The sequence below is a fragment of the Xenopus laevis genome, chromosome 9_10S (assembly GCF_017654675.1).
Source record: "Xenopus laevis strain J_2021 chromosome 9_10S, Xenopus_laevis_v10.1, whole genome shotgun sequence".
Taxonomy (NCBI): Eukaryota; Metazoa; Chordata; class Amphibia; order Anura; family Pipidae; genus Xenopus; species Xenopus laevis.
In genome coordinates this window covers 107,320,245-107,346,198 of record NC_054388.1, presented here as the reverse complement: position 1 = coordinate 107,346,198, position 25,954 = coordinate 107,320,245, and the positions used below count along the sequence as shown (strand labels likewise).

The 25,954-nt window shown below is 40.9% G+C and overlaps 1 protein-coding gene across 7 annotated transcripts in view; it reads left to right on the top strand.

Moving 5' to 3' along the window:
• The window catches only part of LOC108703248 (syntaxin-binding protein 4), a 62,572-nt gene that overhangs the window by 33,302 nt on the left and 3,316 nt on the right, over positions 1-25,954 (top strand). For 2 of the 7 annotated variants that reach the window (XM_041578772.1, XM_041578771.1), the window contains exons 3-21: positions 4,386-4,481; positions 4,599-4,668; positions 5,000-5,074; positions 11,561-11,643; positions 11,754-11,880; positions 12,487-12,619; positions 13,350-13,456; positions 14,998-15,148; positions 15,554-15,620; positions 16,376-16,473; positions 17,245-17,341; positions 17,514-17,650; positions 18,442-18,534; positions 19,353-19,418; positions 19,949-20,137; positions 21,244-21,354; positions 22,473-22,522; positions 24,349-24,455; positions 25,392-25,449. In XM_041578772.1, coding sequence (XP_041434706.1) covers positions 4,386-4,481; positions 4,599-4,668; positions 5,000-5,074; positions 11,561-11,643; positions 11,754-11,880; positions 12,487-12,619; positions 13,350-13,456; positions 14,998-15,148; positions 15,554-15,620; positions 16,376-16,473; positions 17,245-17,341; positions 17,514-17,650; positions 18,442-18,534; positions 19,353-19,418; positions 19,949-20,137; positions 21,244-21,354; positions 22,473-22,522; positions 24,349-24,455; positions 25,392-25,449 — 1,915 coding nt within the window. Of the gene's footprint in view, positions 1-4,385; positions 4,482-4,598; positions 4,669-4,999; positions 5,075-11,560; positions 11,644-11,753; positions 11,881-12,486; positions 12,620-13,349; positions 13,457-14,997; positions 15,149-15,553; positions 15,621-16,375; positions 16,474-17,244; positions 17,342-17,513; positions 17,651-18,441; positions 18,535-19,352; positions 19,419-19,948; positions 20,138-21,243; positions 21,355-22,472; positions 22,523-24,348; positions 24,456-25,391; positions 25,450-25,954 lie in introns of those variants that run through there. The other 5 variants (XM_041578774.1, XM_041578773.1, XM_041578777.1 and 2 more) reach the window with 5 other exon arrangements.

Genomic DNA, 25,954 nt, shown 5'->3' with positions numbered 1-25,954 from the left:
AATCCCACACTGCTGACTTTTTGGAAGTGTGCGATCTGGCGGTAACAGTAGAAGTTGGCGGAGTTGGCGGTATTGGCGGCAATGGCGGGTGCGTTGGCCGGCTGAACACAGGTGCCGATACATGTTGTTGCCCTGCTGATCCCTGCGGGCTGTCCTCCCTGCTTCTTCTAAGTCTTATTCTCCTACTGCCTCTCTGACTCTCCGTCTCTCCATCTGAACTACCCTCCTCTTGCTCTCTTCTACTAGGCACCCACAAAACATCAATCTCCTCATCATCATTCTCCTCAGATGCATCAATTTCTTCTGACACATCACAGAAGGAAGCAGCAGCGGGGACCTCCTCCTCATCACTCATTATGTCCATCTCTATCGTGTTCTCTGCCAGAATTAAATCTGGTGTAAGGTCCTCATCTCCTTCATCTTCTTCTGGCAATAATGGTTGCGCATTACTCAGTTCAAGAAACTCATTGGAAAATAACTCCTCTGACCCCAGTGAAGAAGGGGCACCGGTGGTGGAGGAAGTGTTACGTGGGGTGGCCATAGCAGTGGAGGATGAGGAGGATGTTGTGGTAAAGTTAGAAACGGTAGAGGATGGGGTGTGCTGTGTAAGCCAGTCAACTACCTCTTCAGCATTTTGGGAGTTCAGGGTCATTGGCTTTTTAAAACTGGGCAATTTGCTAGGGCCACAGGATTGCATAGCAGCACGGCCCCTAGCACGGCCTCTGCGTGGCGGCCTGCCTTTGCCTGGCATTATTTTTAAAAAAACAACAACAACAACAAAAACTCAGTTGGTTTTTCTGGAAACGATAATACACACAGCTAGATGGCGGGTTGAAGAAAACACTGTGCAAATAATGCCTACAAAGTCAACGTAAACACTACTACAGCGGTGGATACGGATTACGTAAAATATACGAATGCTGCTTGAAAAAAAGTAACTCAAGTGGTTTTTCTAGAGACGATAATATTATCAATATTTAGACAAAATGTGAACAAGGTCACACAGCTCGATGGCGGGTTGAAGAAAACAGTGTGCAAATAATGCCTACAAGGTCAACGTATACACTACTACAGCGGTGGATACGGATTACGTAAAATATATGAATGCTGCTTGAAAAAAAGTAACTCAAGTGGTTTTTCTAGAGACGATAATATTATCAATATTTAGACAAAATGTGAACAAGGTCACACAGCTCGATGGCGGGTTGAAGAAAACAGTGTGCAAATAATGCCTACAAGGTCAACGTATACACTACTACAGCGGTGGATACGGATTACGTAAAATATATGAATGCTGCTTGAAAAAAAGTAACTCAAGTGGTTTTTCTAGAGACGATAATATTATCAATATTTAGACAAAATGTGAACAAGCTCACACAGCTCGATGGCGGGTTGAAGAAAACAGTGTGCAAATAATGCCTACAAGGTCAACGTATACACTACTACAGCGGTGGATACGGATTACGTAAAATATATGAATGCTGCTTGAAAAAAAGTAACTCAAGTGGTTTTTCTAGAGACGATAATATTATCAATATTTAGACAAAATGTGAACAAGCTCACACAGCTCGATGGCGGGTTGAAGAAAACACTGTGCAAATAATGCCTACAAGGTCAACGTATACACTACTACAGCGGTGGATACGGATTACGTAAAATATATGAATGCTGCTTGAAAAAAAGTAACTCAAGTGGTTTTTCTAGAGACGATAATATTATCAATATTTAGACAAAATGTGAACAAGGTCACACAGCTCGATGGCGGGTTGAAGAAAACAGTGTGCAAATAATGCCTACAAGGTCAACGTATACACTACTACAGCGGTGGATACGGATTACGTAAAATATATGAATGCTGCTTGAAAAAAAGTAACTCAAGTGGTTTTTCTAGAGACGATAATATTATCAATATTTAGACAAAATGTGAACAAGCTCACACAGCTCGATGGCGGGTTGAAGAAAACACTGTGCAAATAATGCCTACAAGGCCAACGTATACACTACTACAGCGGTGGATACGGATTACGTAAAATATATGAATGCTGCTTGAAAAAAGTGACTCCGGTGTTTTTTCTGGAGACGGTAATATTATGGATATTTAGACAGAATGGGAACAAGGTCACACAGCTCGATGGCGGGTTGAAGAAAACAGTGTGCAAATAATGCCTACAAGGCCAACGTATACACTACTACAGCGGTGGATACGGATTACGTAAAATATATGAATGCTGCTTGAAAAAAGTGACTCCGGTGTTTTTTCTGGAGACGGTAATATTATGGATATTTAGACAGAATGGGAACAAGGTCACACAGCTCGATGGCGGGTTGAAGAAAACAGTGTGCAAATAATGCCTACAAGGCCAACGTATACACTACTACAGCGGTGGATACGGATTACGTAAAATATATGAATGCTGCTTGAAAAAAGTGACTCCGGTGTTTTTTCTGGAGACGGTAATATTATGGATATTTAGACAGAATGGGAACAAGGTCACACAGCTCGATGGCGGGTTGAAGAAAACAGTGTGCAAATAATGCCTACAAGGCCAACGTATACACTACTACAGCGGTGGATACGGATTACGTAAAATATATTATGGCTGCTTGAAAAAAGTGACTCCGGTGTTTTTTCTGGAGACGGTAATATTATGGATATTTAGACAGAATGTGAACAAGGTCACACAGCTCGATGGCGGGTTGAAGAAAACAGTGTGCAAATAATGCCTACAGGGCAAATAATGCCTAAAAGGTCAACTTATACTCTACTACAGCGGTAGTAAAATAAAAAAAAGTAAAATAAAAAAAAAATGAATATTAAAAAAAAAAATTAAAGTTGGTGCTGCTGAACTACTAGGAGCAGCAGATTAGCACACCAGTCCCACTCCCCAACACTGCTAGACTAATAGCACTGGGCTCTTATAGTAGTAGTAGTAGTAGTAGTAGTAAAACAACAAAAAAATAAATAAAAGCAGTCCTTACAAGGACTACTGTTATTGCAGCAGTCAGCAGATGAGATCAGAAGCAGGACAGCTGCCCACTGCAGCTACATACAGAGCACTGCAGTAGAAGGTAGATTACTAGCCAGCAAAGCTACCTAAGCTTAAATGTCCCTCAAACCCCTGCAGACTTCTGTCCCTCCAATAACAGAGCAGTATCAAAACGATTACTAGCCAGCAAACTTTCAACTGTCCCTGAAATCACTAACAGGCAGCAGCTCTCTCCCTACACTATCTCTTCAGCACACACAGGCAGAGTGAAAAAACGCTGCAGGGCTTCGGTTTTTATAGGGAAGGGGAGTGGTCCAGGGGAGAGCTTCCTGATTGGCTGCCATGTACCTGCTGGTCTGGGGTGAGAGGGTAAAAAAAAGCGCCAACAATGGCGAACCCAAAATGGCGAACGTCGCGCGACGTTCGCGAACTTCCGGCGAGCGCGAACACCCGATGTTCGCGCGAACAAGTTCGTCGGCGAACAGTTCGCGACATCTCTACTCATGTATTATAAGGGATAATGTACCCCCTACTGTAAATGATAAGGATATTAGAAGTCACTGAGGGGTTCTGTGACCATATAAAGGCACAAGGCTGCATGTCAAGGTGTTTTAAATCAGGGAACTCCAAGATTACTTCAAATATTCTTTTTATAATACACAAGTGGAAGCCACTAATTATAATTTGATGGCATCACCATGCTCTATTCAAGCCATATTTTGCAGGCTATTCATGGCTCTTGCTTGTATATATATATATATAGATATAGACAAATACAAGATTCCTCTGCACTCAACCCATTATCAATATATTTAAGACAGAGACATTTTGTGCATACTGCTACTTAAAAATGCCTTACCCTTTAAACAAAACAGGGATTGTTTGTCCATATATTGCAATATATTTAAGCTGGCTAACTACGTCAAAGTCATCCCATATCTGGCCAGTCCTATGCTCAATTTTCATCTGATTCATTAAGAATTCTATGGTTTAATTATACATTTTATAAAAGGGACGATTACGTTTTACCTGCAACTTACTAGCTGCTTTCAAAGTAAAACTCCCAAACTTGCCTGCCCTTTTATTAGACACCAGTGGGATCACCTGACTATAGTTGGAGAGGGTGGGAGCTACAACATGGAGCTGGTCACTGCTCTTGTAGAACTATAACAAACAAGGGAAAGTTGTGCTCACCACTAGTTTTTAAAACCATTAGGTGGGGGTGCAATGAGGGTGTGACCACAAAATACATATAGACAAATACAAGATTCCTCTGCACTCAACCCATTATCAATATATTTAAGACAGAGACATTTTGTGCATACTGCTACTATATATATATAGATATATCTGTGTGTGTGTACATATGTATATATTAAATGGTATTTCCTCTTTCAGGGATTAAAGTGATTGGAGGGGTACGTGAGCACAGTGGAGAGGAATATGGGGTGTATGTCAAACGAATTCTCCCAGGTGGAATAGCATATTCTGATGGTGAGTGATGAAGTTTCCTGCTCAAATCAGTAGAGCACATACCAGTCAGTTCTCCTTCCCATGTCCCCCCATCTTGAAGCTGAAGAAGTATTTATCATATAGATATTTTTATTTCAGGGCGGCTTCAGCCTGGAGATCAGATTCTTGATGTAAATGAAGACAGTTTGCAGGGAGTATCCAGTGAGAGGTAAGTAACATCAGGTGCTGGGACAGAGATGTGGTGTATCTTCTTACTGCATGGACTTGTTATTTGAGCTCTGGGCCTAAATGGGCATTCAGATAGCCACTGTCCTCTCAGAGAACAAAATGCCAGTACCAGCTGTCAGGAACTTCTCATTCATCAGAATGACCACCACTCGGGTATAGATAAGGCAGCCTTGCTTTGCCATAGACCACAACTTCCCATTCAAATAAAGATTCTTAGACTCCACCTGACTATATGATAAATGCAGACGTAACAATAACCCAAGGTTGGAGGATTCCAAACTCATTCCAAATACTTTTCTTTCCTTCCATAGAGCAGTTGACATTTTAAGAATGGCCTCTGCCACCAGCTATATGAGACTGCTAATTGCCAGGGATGATGAAGCAAGGTGAGTAGCCCAATAGCAGAACAGGAGGGCCCTTTGTTTTGCAGTCCCGGTGGGCCCCCAATGCTCCAGTCCAACCCTGTGCCAGTCCATTCTCTGATTGCTATGCACAGAGCAAAATATGGAGAAGCCAGCTGGGTGATGTCTGGGGGGGGCTCACAATCAATTAGACCCAAAGACATAGAATTCAGTTGCAGATTTTCCAATTTAAATTGTTCCATTAGAATCAATGGAAAATAAAATAGTTTTTAATTTTTGGAATGTAACAAATGAATTTACTACAATCTAAGATGTTTACAGTAATCCCAACTATTTTACACTATTGCAGTTACAATTATATTTTTTTCATGCATTTTCGCAAAAAAATTTTTAGCCTGCCATTAGAATTATTAGCTTTCTGCGGGACATTTATCTTGAGACTTTGAGTCTTCTGTATAAATAGCCACTCAAAGGCGGAAAAACTTAAAATAGCAATTTCAATTTATCTTAAAAATGTAAAATAGGTTAAGTTTTTTTTCTTTTAAAAACTGCTACTTTTAATGTTTTTTTTATTTTCGAATATGGCCCTAAAATTTCTAAGTTGAAATTGTTCTTAATTTTCAGAATGTAATTCCCTAATTTTTTTTATAGCATTTCTGTTTCAATTATATTATAATTTTTCCAAAAATGTTTTTAAAATATATTATTGAACTGTTATATGGTCCTAAAATGTTATTGTTTTTCAGTTTTTGAAATGTAAAATGCTACAAAGTAATTCCAAATTATTTATACAGTTTTAAATGTATTTTTTCACACATTGTGCCAAAAAATAAAAAAAAAAACTGGCTGTCATGGGAATTACTAGCTCCTGGTTCTCTAATATTATGACAAAATCGAAAGACATGAATTATTTGTAGGACATGAAGTGGGATAAAGCAGGAACACCTTTATCCTACAGACTAACCCCCTGGGGAGTAATCGGCTCTGCTCCTGCCAAACTGCTGACAGATTTGGTGTACAAATCTGATGGCCCAAAAATATCTCTGGATCTGTCCGTTCTTTTTTATCCCAATGGAGGGATCAGAGAAGGCAGAAGGCATATGGAGGATTGCACTATTTTTATGCTTTATTATGTTGGTAATTCAGACTGGGAATGTTTTGGACAGCTATACACTTATATACCCTTATAAAAATCGACTAGTAAATACATTCTACGTCACCAGCATCTAGTATGCAGTGTTGTCCGAGGGTAAATTAACTTCTAGTGTCATGTACACTTTGAATATTTTGAGAAAATTTGCAAGTGGTCTTCTTTTTTTCTTTTTTGTGGTTTTCCAGTTATTTAGCTTTCCATCTCAGCAGCTCTCCAGTTTAGTATTTCAGCAACCATTTGGTTGCTAGGGTCTTATTTACCCTAGCAAACAGGCAAGGGTTTGAATGAGCCAATGGACTATGAATGGGAAAGGGACTGAATAGTAATAGAAGTATGTAAGAAAAATTACGACTTACAATAAAACTGTAGCCTCACGGAGCAATAGTTTTTGCTGCCGGGTCAGTGGCCCCCATTTGAAAGTTGGATAGAGTCCGGAGAAGAAGACAAATCATTCAAAAACGATATAAAAATAATGAAGACCAATTGAAAAGTTGCTAAGAATGGACCATTCTATAACATACTAAAAGTTAACTTAAAGGTGAACCATCCCTTTAAAGCTGGAGGTCCAGGGAAAATCTGGAAACACATTTCTGCCTTGCTTACTTACTGGCACAAAACCTTGGGTGGGCAGCAGTATCGAGTCAGATTTGGGGGGTCTAAAAAACTACTGGGATAGGATCATCTATAGATCATCATGCTTTTCAAATCGGGGTCATTGAAGCAATTATAGAGAGCAGCCACGTAATGAGACTATGTGGCAAATATACTAAAGGGCAAATTTTCGCGTCTGAAGGCTCCACCACACTGCGCAGTTTCGTCAGACATTAATATGCAGTGCGTCAGCACTGGCATTTCTAAGCCAACTTTTGTTAGTGTTACTTTCTTCCTAGCGAAACTTCGTTAACACACTTACGCTTCGGTCAATTTAAATAGGGCTGGCCGATATAGGTGTATATGTATATAAATGTCTTTATTAGTGATGTTGGTGCAAATGCTGGAAGTGGCCACTAATTATTACAAATGTCCAAGGAAGCAAAATAAAGACAAAAGAGATCCCCTATTGTCATAGACTTGAGCCCGCCCTAAAACAAATGTGGCTTGAGCTTCAAATGGTTAAAAAACATGTTTTTTAAAAAATATATATTGAGCAGTTAGAACTTTTAAACATAATCCCACTTTCAAATATGAAAAACCGCCAGCAATTTATCTTTTTTTTATGACTTTTGACATGCGGGGGAACTGAGACTTACGGCTTTAAAGGGCAGTTTCATCTTTATTAGCAAAACAAAAATAACACATAAAACATGGCCCTAAAACCCCCCAGAAATGTGTTCAAACTTTCCATAACCTGCCAAATTTAGTAAAATGGACATGGAAATTAGTGGATAGTGGTGGTCAAAAATGTTTGCCCCTCTTTCCATTTTCCAAATATTGGGAGGTACATAACCAGTGTAAAACAACTACTTACTGAAAATGGCATTGCAGCTGATGTGCTTTCAGAGTAATTTAAGCAGCCTGTGGAACCTCGGGAGGTTTAAAGGAGAACTAAAGCTTACGTAAGGAAGTAGGCTAGAATTATATTTTGGGTTTCTGTACCAGCTCAAGGCAACCACAGCCCTTTAGCAGTAAAGATCTGTGTCTCCAAAGATGCCCCAGTAGCTCCCCATCTTCTTTTCTGCTGATTCACTGCACATGCTCTGTGCTGCTGTCACTTACTGAGCTTAGGGAGCCACTCACAATATACAGTACACATAGAATAGAAATGTCACAAGATGTATGTATGTATGTATGTATGTATATTTTTATTTGTAAAGCTCTCCTTGAGGGCAAAGCACTGTACAACAAAACAATAAATTAGTAGTAACAAACAAGGGGTCATTGGAATAAAAAGTAACAATAAGTGCATTATTAGAATACAATTCACATAAATATAAAATATAATTACAATGCAGATTAAGTGCTCAGTGTCAAGGAAACAAAAGGCTAGAGGACCCTACCCCGTAGGGCTTACAGTCTAAATGGGAGGGTAACATACAGACACAATTCAGAGGGGTATTAAGGTGCTGTGGGTTACAGTTTGTTACACTGTTATATAAGTGCCAGTTCAGCTGTTATCCAGGTGCTCCCAGAGGTAGTCATAAAAGTTTTGTTTTAAAAACATTGAAGGAGGATTCTCTCCTGAGAGATTCAGGAATGACATTCCAAATATAAGGAGTCGCAAGAGAGAAGGGTTTGATATGGGAAACAGCAGTAGTAGTGGGGGGTACAACCAAGCGGTTGCTCTGAGAGGAGCGGAGGTTTCGGGCAGGAACATATAGAGAGACAAGAGATGAGATGTATTTAGGTGCAGAGGAATGAAGTGAAGGTTATGAGGAGGAGTTTATAAGTTATTCTTTGTTTTATAGGAAGCCGTGATAAGGACTTCAGCAGCGGAGGGGCCTGTACCCTTTTGGATGAGAGGAGGAGAATTCTTGCAGCAGTGTTTAATACAGACTGTAGAGGGGAGAGATGGCAGTTAGGGAGGCCAGTTAGTAGAAGGTTACAGTAATCTAGTCGGGATAGGATGAGAGCATGCATGAGCATCTTGGATGTATCAGGTGAAAGGAAGGGATGGATTTTTGGCAGTATTGCGTAAGAAAAAGTGACAGGTTTTGACAGTGATGTAAATATGAACAGAGAAGGAGAGAGAGGAGTCAAAGATTCCCCCCAGACAGCTAGCTGAGTTGACAGGATTAATGAGCCATCAATAGAGATAGTAAATAGGGGAGTAGGACCGGGCTTAGGTGGAAAGATGATAAGTTCAGTTTTTGTTAGGTTAGGTTTGTTAGGTTGTTGAGGTGGCGCTGGTTCATCCAATTTGAGATAGCCAGGAGGCAGTTAGAGATCTGAGCCTCTGTTTCAGCTGTTAATGAAGGGGTGGATAAATATATTTGGGTATCATCAGCATACAGATGATAATTAAAGCCAAATGAATGGATGAGATGAGACAGAGTGTACAGGGAGAACAACAGCGGACCAAGTACGGAGCCTTGCGGCACCCCCACATTAAGTGGAACTGCAGATGAGGTTTTGTTATCATAGGAGACAGTGAATGATAGGTTAGAAAGGTAAGAAGAGAGCCAAGATGCAGCCTGGTATATAAGGCTGATTAGTAATTAATACAGATAATTACTACATGGCAGCACAGAAACCAGTGCAATTAGCATCAGAATTTAATAATCAGCAAACCTGTAGCATCAGCTTATATTACAGCCAGGGAAGCTCATTTTCTGCTGGATAATTAGTGACGAGCCCTAAGCTTAGCTTCTCAACAGCCAATCAGAGCCCACTGAGCATGTGAGTGTCACAACAGACAATTTCCAAGATGGTGACCCCCTGTGACTAATTCTGGATCATTGCTGCATACTGCTATTAATTCCAGTATATTAAATATGGCATTTTTAGTCACATTCATTTTTAGGGTTTAGTTCTCCTTTAAACCCCTCTGTAGTCCACGACAGATTGAGCTCTGTGGGTAAATGGCATCATCTGGGCAAGTTAAATGCTTCCTGCCATAAATCAAAGATGTTACGATGTAGGATCACTGCATGACTATTTATTTCTCCCTGAATTAGGAGCGTGTGGCCAATTTGCCCTTTAGTATATCCTCCCTGCCTTAAGGGGATAGAATACATAATACATATCTTTTTCAGAACGACTTAAGAAATTTCATTAGTACTAAATCCGGTTCAAGTTCATGTCACATAATCTGCTTTGTGCCTCTATCGGCCGCCTTTCAGCGCCTTCTGCTGACTGAGCCTGAGCCATTGATCTGAATATTGTTGTGACTAAATGATTCAGCGGAATGGGGCATGTGTGTCTAATAACAGGGGGTATTAATAATAATTTACTCATTTAGCTGCTTCTCCTATTTTCAGATAGTTCTGTTGCTATTAAAGGGCAAGTTACTAGAAGGCAGATGAATCCTTGTTGGAAATGGGACGGCTACAGCAGTAAGTTAGCCTAGACCTCGTCGAACAGATTAACTGTAATTGTAGCCAATCATAGGCTGGACATTAATTCACACTTTGATTGGCTTCCTACAGAAAATTAAATAGAATACTGAGCACAATTAGGGACCCTAATAAATGATTTACCTGAGGGTTGCTGGGAGGTGTGCCACCAGGGGGTCCCACTTGCCTACCCTTTCGAAGGGTGGAGTGGGTGGATTTTAATTGGATTGTGGGTGTGTTTTGTGTGTAATAGGGGTGGTCAAGGTTTGTGACCTGGACCACAATTAAAGGATCGGTAACACCATATAATTTAAGTGTTTTAAATAAATGACAATATAATATAGCGTTGCTCTACACTGGTTCAACTGTTGTGTTTGCTTCAGAAACTCTACAATAGTTTATATAAACAAGCTGCTGTGTAGCCATGGGGGCAGCCATTCAAGCACAGGATACATAGTAGATAAGATAAAAGTACTCCTATAGTTTATATAAACAAGCTGCTGTGTAGCCATGGGGGCAGCCATTCAAGCACAGGATACATAGTAGATAAGATAAAAGTACTCCTATAGTTTATATAAACAAGCTGCTGTGTAGCCATGGGGGCAGCCATTCAAGCACAGGATACACAGTAGATAACAGATAAGTACTCCTATAGTTTATATAAACAAGCTGCTGTGTAGCCATGGGGGCAGCCATTCAAGCACAGGATACACAGTAGATAACAGATAAGTACTACTATAGTTTATATAAACAAGCTGCTGTGTAGCCATAGGGGCAGCTATTCAAGCACAGGATACACAGTAGATAACAGATAAGTACTACTATAGTTTATATAAACAAGCTGCTGTGTAGTCATGGGGGCAGCCATTCGAACACAGGATACACAGTAGATAACAGATAAGTACTACTATAGTTTATATAAACAAGCTGCTGTGTAGCCACGGGGGCAGCCATTCAAGCACAGGATACACAGTAGATAACAGATAAGTACTACTATAGTTTATATAAACAAGCTGCTGTGTAGTCATGGGGGCAGCCATTCAAGCACAGGATACACAGTAGATAACAGATAAGTACTACTATAGTTTATATAAACAAGCTGCTGTGTAGCCATGGGGGCAGCCATTCAAGCACAGGATACACAGTAGATAACAGATAAGTACTACTATAGTTTATATAAACAAGCTGCTGTGTAGCCATGGGGGCAACCATTCAAGCACAGGATACACAGTAGATAACAGATAAGTACTACTATAGTTTATATAAACAAGCTGCTGTGTAGCCAACAAGCAAGCTGGAACATAATGATATGCCCCAATAGTACTAAATGGAATCACTGACTGTGGAGCTGATACTGTGTTGCAGGAAAGAATTCTCTGAGCTGATGGAGAAGTATGGCTCTCACAGTGACACCGGATCTGCTAGAAGCTCCCCCATTATGCAGGGAAGTGAGTATGGAAATAATCCACCAATGGACAGAAACAAATGTTTATAAAATGGTTACAAACCTGTACCTCCTCCCCTAGAGTCTAATAAATGTGTTTTCTTTTCTTTATAGGCAGATATTTGGAGAGCACTTCCTCTGAATCTTCCTCCCGTTCCCAAAGCCCTTTGTTACTAAGTCCAGGCAGCTCTCACGGACAATTCACTGGGAGTTCCAGCCTCTCCCCACACTTAACAATGAGGTACAGTACAACTCATTTGCTCCTGTCTATTTTTCCACAGCAACCAATCAACAGATAGCATCTGCCAGTATAGTGCTGTGTGAAAGATGAAAGAAAACATCTGATTGGTTAATTATGAGGTTGACTGTCAAGGTTGGGGTTGTTTTCTCTGAAAGAAAGACACTTGCAAGGGGACATGATTACACTTCACAAGTACATTAGAGGACATTATAGACAAATAGCAGGGGACCTTTTTACCCATAAAGTGGATCACCGTACCAGAGGCCTCGCCTTTAGACTAGAAGAAAAGAACTTTCATTTGAAGCAACGTAGGGGGTTCTTCACAGTCAGGACATTGAGGTTGTGGAATGCACTGCTGGGTGATGTTGTGATGCTGATTCAGTTAATGACTATAAGAGGGACTTGGATGATTTCTTGGACAGACATAATATCCAAGGATGTTGTGATACTAAAATCTACAATTAATATGGATATTTTATCAACCCAACTTAACTATTTGACTAGGTAATTGGATTTAAAGCCCTGGGGAAACCTATGCCTGTTATTCGTTTCTAGCGCTGGCACTTATCAAGCCATCTAATAAGTCACCGTATTGTCATTTTCTAGTGACTCAGGGATTCAGAATATCGCTGTAGCTAAATCTACCGGCCTGGGATTGGTGATCAGTGGAGGCTCTAACCGACCAGAAGGACCAATGGTGTATGTGCAAGAGGTTCTTGTTGATGGAGACTGTTCCAGGGTAAGTTTCAACCAAAATAAAGGGCCCAGTGTGGAAAATCTTACATCCACATGACATTTTGCCCAATATAGCCTTCAAGTCATAAAGTTATGATTGTAACTTGCCTATTTCTAATATATTATTGTTGAAGCATTATTTTTATAGAATTTCTATTGCTGCCCTCACCTTCCAGTCCAACCCTAGATGCACCATCTTATACAGGATATGGTATTTCTATTAGTCTTTCTAGTTAGTGCAGTTCCAGGCTATATGTTTACCACTGTATAAGATCACCCTGAAGGGGTATTTGCTCCATGCCTTGCCTTGAAGTATGTGTCTAAATAAACCAGAGGGAACTTGGAGAAGGTTTTAGAGGACATGGGATGGATGCAAAAACCCTACTAGCCCATCAACCATGAGGTCAACTATAGTAAACAGCGACCATTTAATCATTTATGTTAGCGGTTCCTGTTACCCTTTGGCAGCACTGGAAATTTGGCATAGATTGGGTCTCATTATTTCATTGTCCAGTGAAAAGTCCAGTTTAGTTAATGCTTGCTAAGTGATTGAATGGTAGGGGCTAGATTGTGTGTGATGTGCCTTAGATCTTAATAGAATCACGTACACTGCCTACAATAATGGTTTCGATTTGGTTGAGAGTAGGAACCAAGATCAAATCCAAATTCTGCAAAAAAGTTTGGTTTTAGCTCAGTCCCAAAATGTCAGTGAGTTATGTGTGGTCTTTTTTTAGGATGGACGTCTCAGAGCTGGAGACCAACTGGTTTCAATCAACCGAGAGACACTGGTTGGAGTCACCAATGAAGAAGCCAGGCGTGTTTTAGCCAGATCTAGATTCAGGTGTGTTGAATCTGAACGAGTCTAGAACTCTGAATGCTATTTTAGCATGTTTCCCTAGAACACTCTTGATATCAGCTTAAACCTCATCTGTTCCTCTTGGAACCTGAAATCTGAGTGAGGAAGAGATAGAAAGATACATAGTAATCCAGAATCTAAGAAGGAACCTTTGAAATGAGATGCATTAGACATCTAACATTGTACCGATTGGTATGAGAATGACACTCACTGAATCAATATCTAAACTACTACTTCGAAGGTTTTCCAAGATAACAGGAAAAGCTTGAAAATAGGTGTTGTTCCGCCCAATTGATAGTTGGGCTACAACTCCCATCATTCCTGAATTATGCTTGGAGCTGTAGTCTGGCAACATTATGGTTGGGTTCTTAATATTAATGTATAAAAATGCCCCGCCAGGTCTTCAGGCATGCCTGGGGGGCTGAGGCCAAGCAGGGCCAGGGCCAGCTAGAATTTTTGGGTACTAGTGCAACTCTGAAGTTAAAGGGATACTGTCATGGGAAAACATGTTTTTTTCAAAACGCATCAGTTAATAGTGCTGCTCCAGCAGAATTCTGCACTGAAATCCGTTTCTCAAAAGAGCAAAACAATGTTTTAAATTTAATTTTTAAATCTGACATGGGGCTAGACATATTGTCAGTTTCCCAGCTTCCCCCAGTCATGTGACTTATGCTCTGACAAACTTCAGTCACTCTTTACTGCTGTACTGCAAATTGGAGTGATATCACCCCCCTCTTTTCCCCCCAGCATCCTAACAATAGAACAATGGGAAGGTAACCAGATAACAGCTCCCTAACACAAGATAACAGCTGCCTGGTAGATCTAAGAACAGCACTCAATAGTAAAATCCAGGTCCCACTGAGACACATTCAATTACATTGAGTAGGAGCAACAACAGCCTGCCAGAAAGCAGTTCCATCCTAAAGTGCTGGCTCTTTCTGAAAGCACATGACCAGGCAAAATGACCTGAGATGCACCTACACACCAATATTACAACTAAAATATACACTTTCTGATTCAGGAATGAAATTTTATATTGTAGAGTGAATTATTTGCAGTGTAAACAGTGTCATTTAGAAATAAAAACAACACCATAAAAATTATGGCAGAATTCCTTGAAGCCCCTGGCATCTCAGTATGCTTAGGCTAATGGCACCCTTAGCGTTTCCTCTGTTGTCCCCTGTTTCTGCAGCTACTAACCCTGCTACTCTGCCCTTTCTAATTAGGTACAGGGGAGTGGGGCAATGTTGATAAAGAGGTTTATGAAGGCCCCTTTTTAAGGCCCATAAATGATTTTATTTAATGATATGTGTTCTCACCTATGAGAAGAAATAGACCACAGTTTGCTGATATTTATTACATTGCGTTTGGTCACCTCTGATAACAAAATGACTTGCCTTTTGATGAGAGTGGGTTAAAAGAAACACTGCACTCAATGTAGGAAACATGCAACACAGATGGAACCTCCTCATGATAATCAAGATCTGGACCAATAATCATGTCGTTTATATCCCTGTCTTTTAAAGGCAAGGCAGCTTCACTGAAGTTTCTTTTGTTCCGGCTGCCGTCCATCTTCATGGCTTCTCTGGAGCCAACAGCGCTACCTCGTCACCACAGAGGATTCTGGGAAATGGCCTAGCTTCCTGTCGACTTAAAGTCCACGTCAGGTCCCCAGAGGTAAGTGCATAAGTTTAATGCAAAGTGTCAGGACATTGGAAGCTGAATAATTCTGGCTACACAGGGGTATAACGGGGCCATATAAATACATTAAGCCCATTGAGATCATAGTTGGTCGAAGTATTTTTTAAAGAGACAGTACTTAGACTATCAAATGGTCGAATAGTCAAACAATTTTTAGTTTGAATCGTTCGAGTCGAAGTAGCAGTCGAAGTATTTTTTATTCTATTTTTTCACTCGAGCTAAGTAAATGTGCCCCCAATACTATGCAATTAAAAGACAAAGTTTTCTGCAAAGGGTGTGCCGGTTGGAAGATATTTGGTATATATATATACAGTATATGTAGGTTAGTATTTGTTTACACATATATTATACATGTATGTTAGCATCTCTTGTGTTTTCCAGTGTCGAAATGAAAACCACATGCCTTCTCCGTCCCCTGATATCTGTCCCCCTGAGCTCACAGTTTCGGGTAAGCATTCAGATAAGGAGGAGCATGCTCCAATACTGTAATACAGGAGGCAATGTATTCATACAAACATTACGGCATTTACGGTATATTAGAAAAGTAGAGATATTGGATACAGTGGTACATTGTACATGTAGTCAGCCAACCACCTTGCAATAGTACGTGGTTGGGTTGCAGGTAAATGCTGTGGGTTGGGTAGTCCGTTTCAGCGGGTAAAAATACTCATTCTGGGTATAGTAGACTCCTGCAGGTCTCTAGTACTGCTTTCAAACAGCAAATACTAATAATAAAGGGAACCATTGAAACAAATGAATGTAACATTTTCCAGTGTGCTCTTCTGAGCATCTTTACAATTTAAATTAAGCTGCCCCTGGTCACATGACTGGGGGCAGCTGGGAAATTGACAAAATGTCTAGCCCCATGTCAGATTTCAAAATTGAATATAAAAAAATCTGTTTGCTCTTTTGAGAAACGGATTTCAGTGCAGAATTCTGCTGGAGCAGCACTATTAACTGATGCGTTTTGAAAAAAAACATGTTTTCCCATGACAGTATCCCTTTAAAAACAAATTGCTGTAAAGTTTGTTTACATTTCCTTAATATCCTTGGACTGGGCAGCTATCACAAGTGCTTGTCGTCTGATTTATACATCTCTGCAGGTTGGGGGGAGCGCCCTGTTGATGACTGGTTAAGTATTGTCTCTCGTTGATGAGTTAAGTGGAAGTCCTATTTGATAAAATAACATGTACTCTCTTCTAGCTCCTGTGTCACCACCCAACCACAGAGCATATACTGGCAATGAGCAGAAAGTCTCTCTGGATCCACATGTTCGGCTGAAAGAGGAGAAACTAGAACTGGTAAATCTAATATACTGTTTCTCTAGAATGAAAAGCAAAGGTATTTGGTGGTGCACTCCCATATAACATTAATATTTAATGAGGTGCTCACTGCTGGGGTCACCTGTAAGATGCCCAAGTATAATAAAATAAAGTAGTAAACAGTACTTTATTAGAATTACATATCAAAAACTCAACAACCCTTTGTCAGCAGCCTGCATTTTATTCTGTGCCCCTGACAAAGACCCCATCTATGAGGGGTTAAAACGCGTTGGGTTTTTGATGTAATTCTAATAAAGTTTTTTTCTATTTGAGTGCCCTGTTACTACTTTATTCTCTACAATTGAGGCTGCTGTAGATCTTGTCCAACTAGGGGTATCGTGGGATTTAGGATGGACAGTTATGCGCAGGAGATAACGATATTTTTTCAAAATTCCAGTGCGCCAATCCCCATTGCTCCAAAAATTTGAGCGAATAAAAGGGAGGAGACAGGGATGACAAACTACAGCGGGCCTAGGGCTGCACATTATGTAAATCCGGCCCTGCACATACATCAAAGCTAACGAATGCAATGTTCCAATATGGTGAAATCTGAACTGCATTTGTAATTGAAGGCCATCATTGTATACTGAAGCAGGGGAAGTAGGGTTTCATTCTCATGTCATGACCTTGATCAAGTTCCTTTCTCTTCCTGTGATTCAGGCCAACGAGCCTGCTGTAAAGTTCCCTGTCCAAAATATATTGCCAGTTACGTTGTGCATGTGTCATCCTTTGTTTCTCCTTGATTTTCAGATCTTGCAGTACCTTGGTCTGGATGTTTCTGAGGAGAAGAGGAAAGAGCTTCACCAAGGACTGATAAAAGATTGTCAGGGGACTGTGGCTTATGGGGGTGAGCAACCAAAAAAGTAAATTTTGAACCTAAAAGAAAATCTGATGGAGTACTCTACTGGGACAGACCTTGTTTCTTTATCCACAACTGTATAAGTTACTTTGTCTACCATAGGTACTTTTTCATTGAGTTTCTCCTGCCCTAGAACCATTCTTTCCTTATGTGTTTGCAGATATTCTTCGTGCCATGCGAGTTGTCTTACAGGAAGAACTTGAAGAGGCCGGCCTAGATTATAGTTTTCTGGTCTTCACGCATTACCAAGTGGCCAATTTACTTGACACCTCTGCATTCCAGTCACCTGTCACCAAGGTGGGTGCTACTCACAGTAGTAGAAGGACCACTGGCAGTTTCAAGGGACAACCTGCCTAGTAATGTAAATAGAAGGAGATGCTGCACCAGTATTTAGATTAGGACTTCATAGGGCTGCCTCTTTGTGAATTTCCAGCATCATGTAGTGGAGAATGTATAACAGTTGTCCTATAATAAATACATATACAGTCTAGTGGGTTTTCATACTTCGTGGGGTCAAGACCCACTTTCTGAGGTCCAGTATTTGGTTAGTGTGCCTTTAGCTCATAAGATTACAGATAAGAATATCAACAATAGCAACATGTGTCCACCATAAATATCACCTTGATTGACCTTCAGGCTGGACTTCCAGAAGTATCTAGGATACAAAAGTGTTCTTCTTTACTGGGCTTCAGACTGGGACCTCAAACTATTGCTCTTGGAAGCCCTGGAGCCGTGGTTGTCCAACTTTTTTAATTCAAACCCAATTTAAAAGTCCAACCTCTTGCCAGAGCCCCATTAAAGGTCCAGCCTTTAGCCAGGGCACCCATAGTTCATGAAATGAGTACAAATGTAGGATAATAATGGTTTATCAGCTCTTCAGGCATAGCTTCAATAATATCTAGGACAGCAAATACATATTCACACCAAATTTTAACCTAACTGACTGGGCTTTCAGGTATATCTAGGAAAGCAATTTTTTAACAACTGAACTTCAGGTCCTTCCTACCACTGCTTCAAGTTTCCCAAGGGGGACAGGCCCAATCTTTGGGAACCACTGCCCTAGGGTAACTAATGCTCTTTACTTGCAGGAGGTAGAACTTCCAAGGTTCTCTGAGAGTTTGGAGCTGGAACAACTACAGGAAGAGGTGACTGATCTCAGGCAGGAGGTTAGACATTTAAAGGTGAATAGTGACAAAAGAATGGGAAATAAAATTACTTTTAGCCCTTCATTACAATATATTTACCACTCCCAAGACTAACCAGCAGAATTAAACCACTTATTGAGATTGGTGGTCGTGAATTGAAAGGCAGGGTGTCAGTCAAAAGAAAATAATTCTTGCAATTATTTATAGTTTTGGGCATTTGATCTGGGCAATTTTGATAAACATTGTGAAAGATATGTTGTGTATTACTGCAAACCCAGGAGCCAATTGTATTGGGGGTGCAAATAAAAAGTGTCTGCTCCACCAGTCGGGTTCACAGGGAGGCCCAGAGCATTGTTGCATGAGGAGTGTAAATGGGAGTGGGGGGGGGGCTTGGCCAAATATTTCACATTAGTCTCCAGTTACATTACTCTGCAAACCTCCTTTTCCTTTTAACCCTTATTTATTATTATTTATTAAGAGAGAGCCATGTAATGTTTTGTGTAGAATCCCTTAGAGAGACACCCGAAATGTTACATGACTTGCAATAAATTTATGCAGGGTTTATCCCATTTAAAGTATGTTGTGCCTGTCTCTGCATTTGTACTGATCCTGAGAGGAGGGTGCCGATCCCCCAGGAGGCATAGAGCACCAGACTGAACATGTAGGCCAGGGTGTGCTGGTGATTATTGCAATCTTGGCAAGGACTGGTCATACAATGAAGAAATCATTGTGCTTTACTGTGTATTTGGGGGTGCAGGTATCCTACTCCAAGAATGAGGGTTGATGTCTTTCAACATTAGGAGCTGAAAAGATGAACATTACTGACTCAGCTCCATCTGATTGTTCTGTCTCAGGTTTTGCTTAGAGAGGCAGAAAACAGCAAGAGAGCGACAGAAGATGAACTGCAGAGGTTAAACCAAGTGAGTGTGGTTATGTATACCTTCCTTCTATACACACTTTATACATTTGGTAGGCTATAAGGACAAAAAACTCATTTTAGAAATGCAAACCAAAGTTTTTGCATTTGAGAGCAAACACCTGCTTTGATATATCTAAATATCTGGAAAAACCTCATTTTCTGCTGGATAATTAGTGACGAGCCCTAAGCTTAGCTTCTCAACAGCCAATCAGAGCCCACTGAGCATGTGAGTGTCACAGACACTTTCCAAGATGGTGACCCCCTGTGACAAGTTTGAAGTCCTGGATCATTGCTGCTATTGACAAGCTCAAACTTTAGCCTCGTGCAATAAGTTCAGTATCATAGTAGCCATATTAATTTTTAGGGTTTAATTCTCCTTTAAAAGGTTCAACTTGATGGACTTGTGCCTTTTTTTAACCTAACTTACTATGTAACTATGTAAATTACCTGAAACATATGGGATAGTTGGGGGATAAATGTGGTTTATAATCTAGAGGGTATGTTTTAAAAAATCTACAATTTGCCCCATAGAAGGTGCTGGGGCTGTTATCGGAGAACCGATGCCTGCAGAGCAAGCTACAGGTTGCAGAGCTGGTGCAGCGTCAGGCTCACAGGGCGGAGCACGACTATGAAGAAGTCATTCACCTTCTGGAAGTGGAGATCTCAGAGCTGAAAAGCCAAATGCCAGGGAAAAAGAAGCTTTCGTTAGAGGTCCCTGAGGTGAGCCCCAGTCTCATCCTTTTTTCGCCCAACATGGGCCTACATAAATACCATTGTGCACTGTCTATATGTACGTAATTGTTATGAGAGTGGGCCAGGGTGTCAAGTTCTCTCGGGCAGGGCCTTTCATTTCTTAGAGGTTCATCTTTTGGTCAGGGACCCCTCTAAGTAGAGTCCTGCGCAGGTCCATTTTTTGGAACCCGTACCTGAACCGTACCCGAACCTGCAATCCGCAACCCGGACCCGCAACCCGCATTCTTATCCGCTTGGACCCGCTAGTACCTTATCCGCAACCCGGACTTCCGACCCGCTGACCATCAAGAATCAGGAAGTGCTGTCATTGCAAGCCGGAAGTGACATCATTGGAAGTATACATGATCAGAAAAAAGGAGTAAAAATCATTACTGAGAAGACCCGCGGCCCGACCCGCAACTCGCAGAACCGCCGACCCGTATCTATACCCACACCTGGTGCTTCTACACGAAACCCGCAGGGTACCGCAGGTTTTTGCCCGCGGGTACCCGACCTGCTGCACGACACTACCTCTATACATATAACATATCTTAACATATCTAAGTCAAATAAGGGTTAACCCCAAATTTCACCTTAAACCTAAACTTTGGTCTTCAAGGAGATCTGAGGGGGTCAAAATTGGCACTGTCCCCAAGTTTTAATAATTGGTCCTCAGAATGGACCACCCACAACCACTGCTCTTGACCCATAAGGGTGGCCGGCCCCAGTTTGGGAACCACAGCCCCAGGGTATTGACTGCACATGTAATACAGCAGAATGTTAAATTAGCTACACATGACAAGATCTTCTCATCTGGCAAGATTTCATTGTGGATCAAATTGTGTTCTGGGTCCATGATTGGATAACACAGAAGGAGAGGAGCCATTCTGGACCACATATAGTAGGTGATGCAGTACCAAACAGATTTCAGTCCAACAATGATAGATGAGTGATATAGCACTGGCAGGCAGAGTTTTTCCTAAACATCCTCTTGCATATTAGAATTAAGTTTCAGCCTCCTACTTTGGAGGACTAGGTTTTTATAGAAGGGTTATGCCTCCTTTAAGAACTAAACTCAGTTTATTCCCACTTAGGGATTGGATCTTAACCGGCGATTATCTCTGTCGGACTGTCAGCTGCGCAAGTCTGAATTGTCTCGCAGGCACTTGGAAGTTTCCAACAAGAAGCTTTTTAATTTTGTCCAGGTAAATACAGAACTGCAGATTATTCTCCTCTCTAGACCTCTAACGAAGGCACCGTCACATTCACACCGATGGGGCCATTTATGAAATAGGTGCCATTTTTATTGCCTGGAGGGACTCATTAGAAGCATCTATTCTTTGGCGTTATGATGATTTTGACAGGGTGTTAAATGAGAATAAGTAGTCAGAAAAGAAGTGTTGTGGTTTCACTACTACAAAGTAGGGATGCACCGAATCCAGGATTTGGTTCGGGATTTGGCAAAGGATTCGGCCTTTTTCAGTCGAACCGAATACGAATCCAAATTTGCTTATGGAAATTAGGGAAATGTCACAAAACAAGGAAGTAAATTTTTTTTCGATTTCCTACCCCTAATTTGCATATGCAAATTAGGATTCGGATTCAGTTCGGTATTCGGCCAAATCTTTCGCAAAGGATTCGGGGGTTCAGCCAAATCCAAATTAGTGGATTCAGTGCATTCCTACTACAAAGTGGCCGCCAGTTAGTCTTGAGAAATTCTGTATTGACAGTCCTTAAGAGGGATATAAATGAGCTGGAGAGAGTGCAGAGACTAAGTGCAACTAAATTGGTTAGAGGGAGGGAAGAGTTAAATGATGAGGGGAGACTGACAAGGTTGGGGTTGTTTTCTCTGGAAAAAAGGCGCTTGTGAGGGGACATGATTAGACTTTACAAGTACATTAGAGGACATTATAGACAAATAGCAGGGGACCTTTTTACCCATAAAGTGGATCACCGTACCAGAGGCCCCCCCTTTAGACTAGAAGAAAAGAACTTTCATTTGAAGCAACGTAGGGGGTTCTTCACAGTCAGGACAGTGAGGTTGTGGAATGCACTGCCGGGTGATGTTGTGATGCTGATTCAGTTAATGACTATAAGAGGGACTTGGATGATTTTTTGGACAGACATAATATCAAAGGCTATTGTGATACTAAGCTCTATAGTTAGTATAGGTATGGGTATGTAGAATTTAATTAAAAGTAGGGAGGGGTGTGTGAATGGATGCTGGGTTTTCATTTGGAGGGGGTTGGACTTGATGGACTTTGTCTTTTTTCAACCCAATTTAACTATGTAACTATGTCTCTCCGTCTTTCTTCTCCTACAGAAAATCCAGGATATTTTAAGCACATCACTTCAGTTCAGCGAGGGGAAAAGGTATGAAACTCCATTGTTCAGTGTACAGCAAGGCAAGGGATATTTTCAGAAGGATGGCAAAATTCTTAAACTTGCATTATTGTATTTTAGAGATTTTGTATAACAGATCCCACACCTTTATTAGCAAGATCACCACCCCTCCTTTCCTTTTTTTAATCACCTCCTAAACTTCAGTGTCTTATGAGCACCATCTAGTGGCTGTAATGAGATGATGCCACATGAGTTTGGATGGTCTGAGCATGCAATCGGACTCATATACTGCATAAGAAATATATTCTTTATTGATATTGATTACCTGTCTTATTAGCTACTCGTGAGCACAGGCTCATGGTCACATACTGTGTATAATATGCATTTTATAGCAGCACTAGTGTACACAATGGTATACAAAGAGGGGTGCAGAATATATAAATGAGACAGTGATGATAAATGCATAGGTGCATTCAATATTCATTTTGAATGCGTTCCTTGCCCGAAGCAATATCAAACATGTGTTCCTATGGCACTCTCCTTTTCCACTCCTTTCTTCTATTCTCAGCCTTCTTTTTATTTGCTTTGCCTTTTCCCTTCTGTCTTTCTTTTTCTCTCCTCCATTTTTCTTGCCACTTAAAGGAAAACCATACCCCCAAACAATGTAGGTCTCTATAAAAAGATATTGCATAAAACAGCTCATATGCAAAACCCTGCTTCATGTAAATAAACCATTTTTATAATAATATACTTTTTTAGTAGTATGTGCCAATGGGTAATCCTAAATAGAAAACTGCCATTTTAAAAAAATAAAGGCCGCCCCCTGGGATCGTAGGATTCACGGTGCACACAAACATGTCATACATGTTAGGTCACATGAGCCAATGAAAAGACAGAGTTCTGTCTTTTGCTTCCACACTTCTTCCTGTTACAGTTAGAGTTGCAGTATTTCTGGTCAGGTGATCTGTGAGGCAGTACACAGATGGTGGTTCAAGGCAAGAGCAAGAGATGTAAAAGGGCAATATTTACGTAAATATATATTTCAGTTTGATAAGATTCTATAATATGTAACTTAATATGATATATGTTGCTTAAATATTCATTTTGGGGGTATAGTTTTCCTTTTGCCAGTGAGCCAAAATGACCAGTAGCTGGTGCTGTTGTTTCTAAATCATTCTATGAGCATTTTACAAAATATGGAAAACTTGAAATCTAAAAGAAGAAATGCAAATTGAGAGCTCTGAGCAATTTTTCATGAATTAATTTTAAAGATTTAGAGGCCCTAGGAAAAAATATATGTTGCAAAAGCTCCAATCACTGACCCACTCCTGGGTTTCCAGTAACCATAATGTCTAATTAAATACCCATTAGAGGAGTGATCTGGTATAGCACCATGTTGCCTCGGTGACAGGACAGGAACTCAGGACTTCTATCCTGAAGGCACTTACTGATGGATGCCAATTGCCCTTACAAGAATAGATCCTGGCAGTCACCAGCAATTTTTAACAGGTGAACTTGCACTCTAATGGGCTTTGTCTCCTTTATGTATATTGCAGTGGGTTGATGCATTAGGTTGGGTGATGCATTAGGCTGACCTTAACCAACCCAAGACTGACCCTCTCTGATGTCACTGGAGGAGGAGGAAGAAGGGTATATAAGATAAGCTCCGCCCTATAAAGTAGTGAGGCTGGGACCCACCTAAAAAGGCAATTGGTCAGCCCGACCTCACGTACCATGCAAGTTCAACAAGTTTTGGCACAAACCATTCAAAAACTGGGGTATTGTGTGAGCATTTCATACTTATAAACCAAAAATGACAGTAATACTTTATTTTCCAATTTCCCATTTTTTTCTTGAAGCCACAGTCAGGACAGCAGTTACAGCGACAGTGATGCAAATGTTTTGGTTCCGTCTGCAGAGTCGCTGGTCACAGAAGTCACAGACATTCTTGATTCCTGCACCAGTGAGTCTCCCCCATTCCTCTACTGTCTGTCCTGATTATAGGAACCCCCTGCAAGGATACAGCAGGCACTGTGTTGGCTCCAGTTCTAGTAACCTAAAGCAACCAATCAGATGTTTGCATTGAAACAACAGACCAACAAAATGCTACATGCTGATTGGTTGCTTTAAAACCTTCAAACTCTATATATTAACCTCTGTGTATTTTACATTGTTGGCCAGTTTTTCTTGTTTGTGTGTATCATAAAATTCCAGTGTTCAGGTTATATGTATGAATTCAAGAGGAAATTAGATCATCTGTGATTTGTTTTTTTAGTTTTTTCTCCTTGGCACCTAGAGAGCATAGAACTGCAGCCGTCAGCAGCCCAGAAATTCTATTCTCAATGTTTTCCTCTTGAAATGCAAAGCAATGGAGGACAGGTTGGTCCCCAGGCTCCGTAGCACACTCTGCAGCCAATTTGTTTCCCCTTTAGAAAACATTAATCCAAATGCACATTGAGTAACATTATAGGATCGGTAACGCATCCCAAACCTGTATTAATGAATGCAATTATAAAGAAGCCTATCATATAGTTAGATGGAGGCAGTGCAATAAGGACGTATAGTATCTCGGTCACAGAGCAAACCTATTTTGCAGAAATGTATTGACATGAGAGATCAGTCATAGCCACCCCCACTAATAGACCTCTATACTCTTGGGCCCTCCCATAGCCGCTGCATATATTATTGTACCCTTACCCTTTGAGCAGACGCTATGACTTATGATAACATTATTTATATTGATATGTTTATCAAAAGTTCCATTATTAACAGTGGTATCGAAACTAAGGGACTTGGAGCAGTGGTTGCTCCTCTAGATACACCTGATGCCCAGCTTGAAGGTTTATTTATGAGAGTGAACTTATTGGTATATAAAACTGGTTTCATTGTATCGTTGCAGCTTGCCCGTACCCAGGTACTGATTTCCAGAGATTCAACAGAACAGCCTACTCATCAGGGTAAGGGGGTGCAGCTTTGTTTCCTTCATTAATATTATCTGACTGTAGAAAAAGCAAGTAAACATTGGCTACATCTAGGGATGCAGGATTCGGTTCGGGATTCGGACAAATCCTTCTGCCCTGCAAACCGAATCCTAATTAGCATATGCAAATTAGGGGCGGGGAGGAAACATTTAGTGACTTTTTGTCACAAAACATTAGAATTCGGATTCAGTTCGTTATTAGGCTGAATCTTTCACGACGGATTCGTGGGTTTGGCCGAATCCAAAATAGTGGATTCGGTGCATCCCTAGAAAAAAAACCTCCTCCCCAGCCACTCTCTCTTCCCGGTGAGGAAGGGGGAAGCAAGTTGGGCGGGAGTGGGAGGAGTCGGGTGGGATGTGGGTGGAGTCAGGCAGGACAGAGGAGGGACATGGGTTGGGCGGGGCAAAATAGGAAGTGGGCGGGAGGATGGGGAGCTGAAGATTTTTTTTGCAGGGGCGTCCGGCGCACTCAAGTTATACCA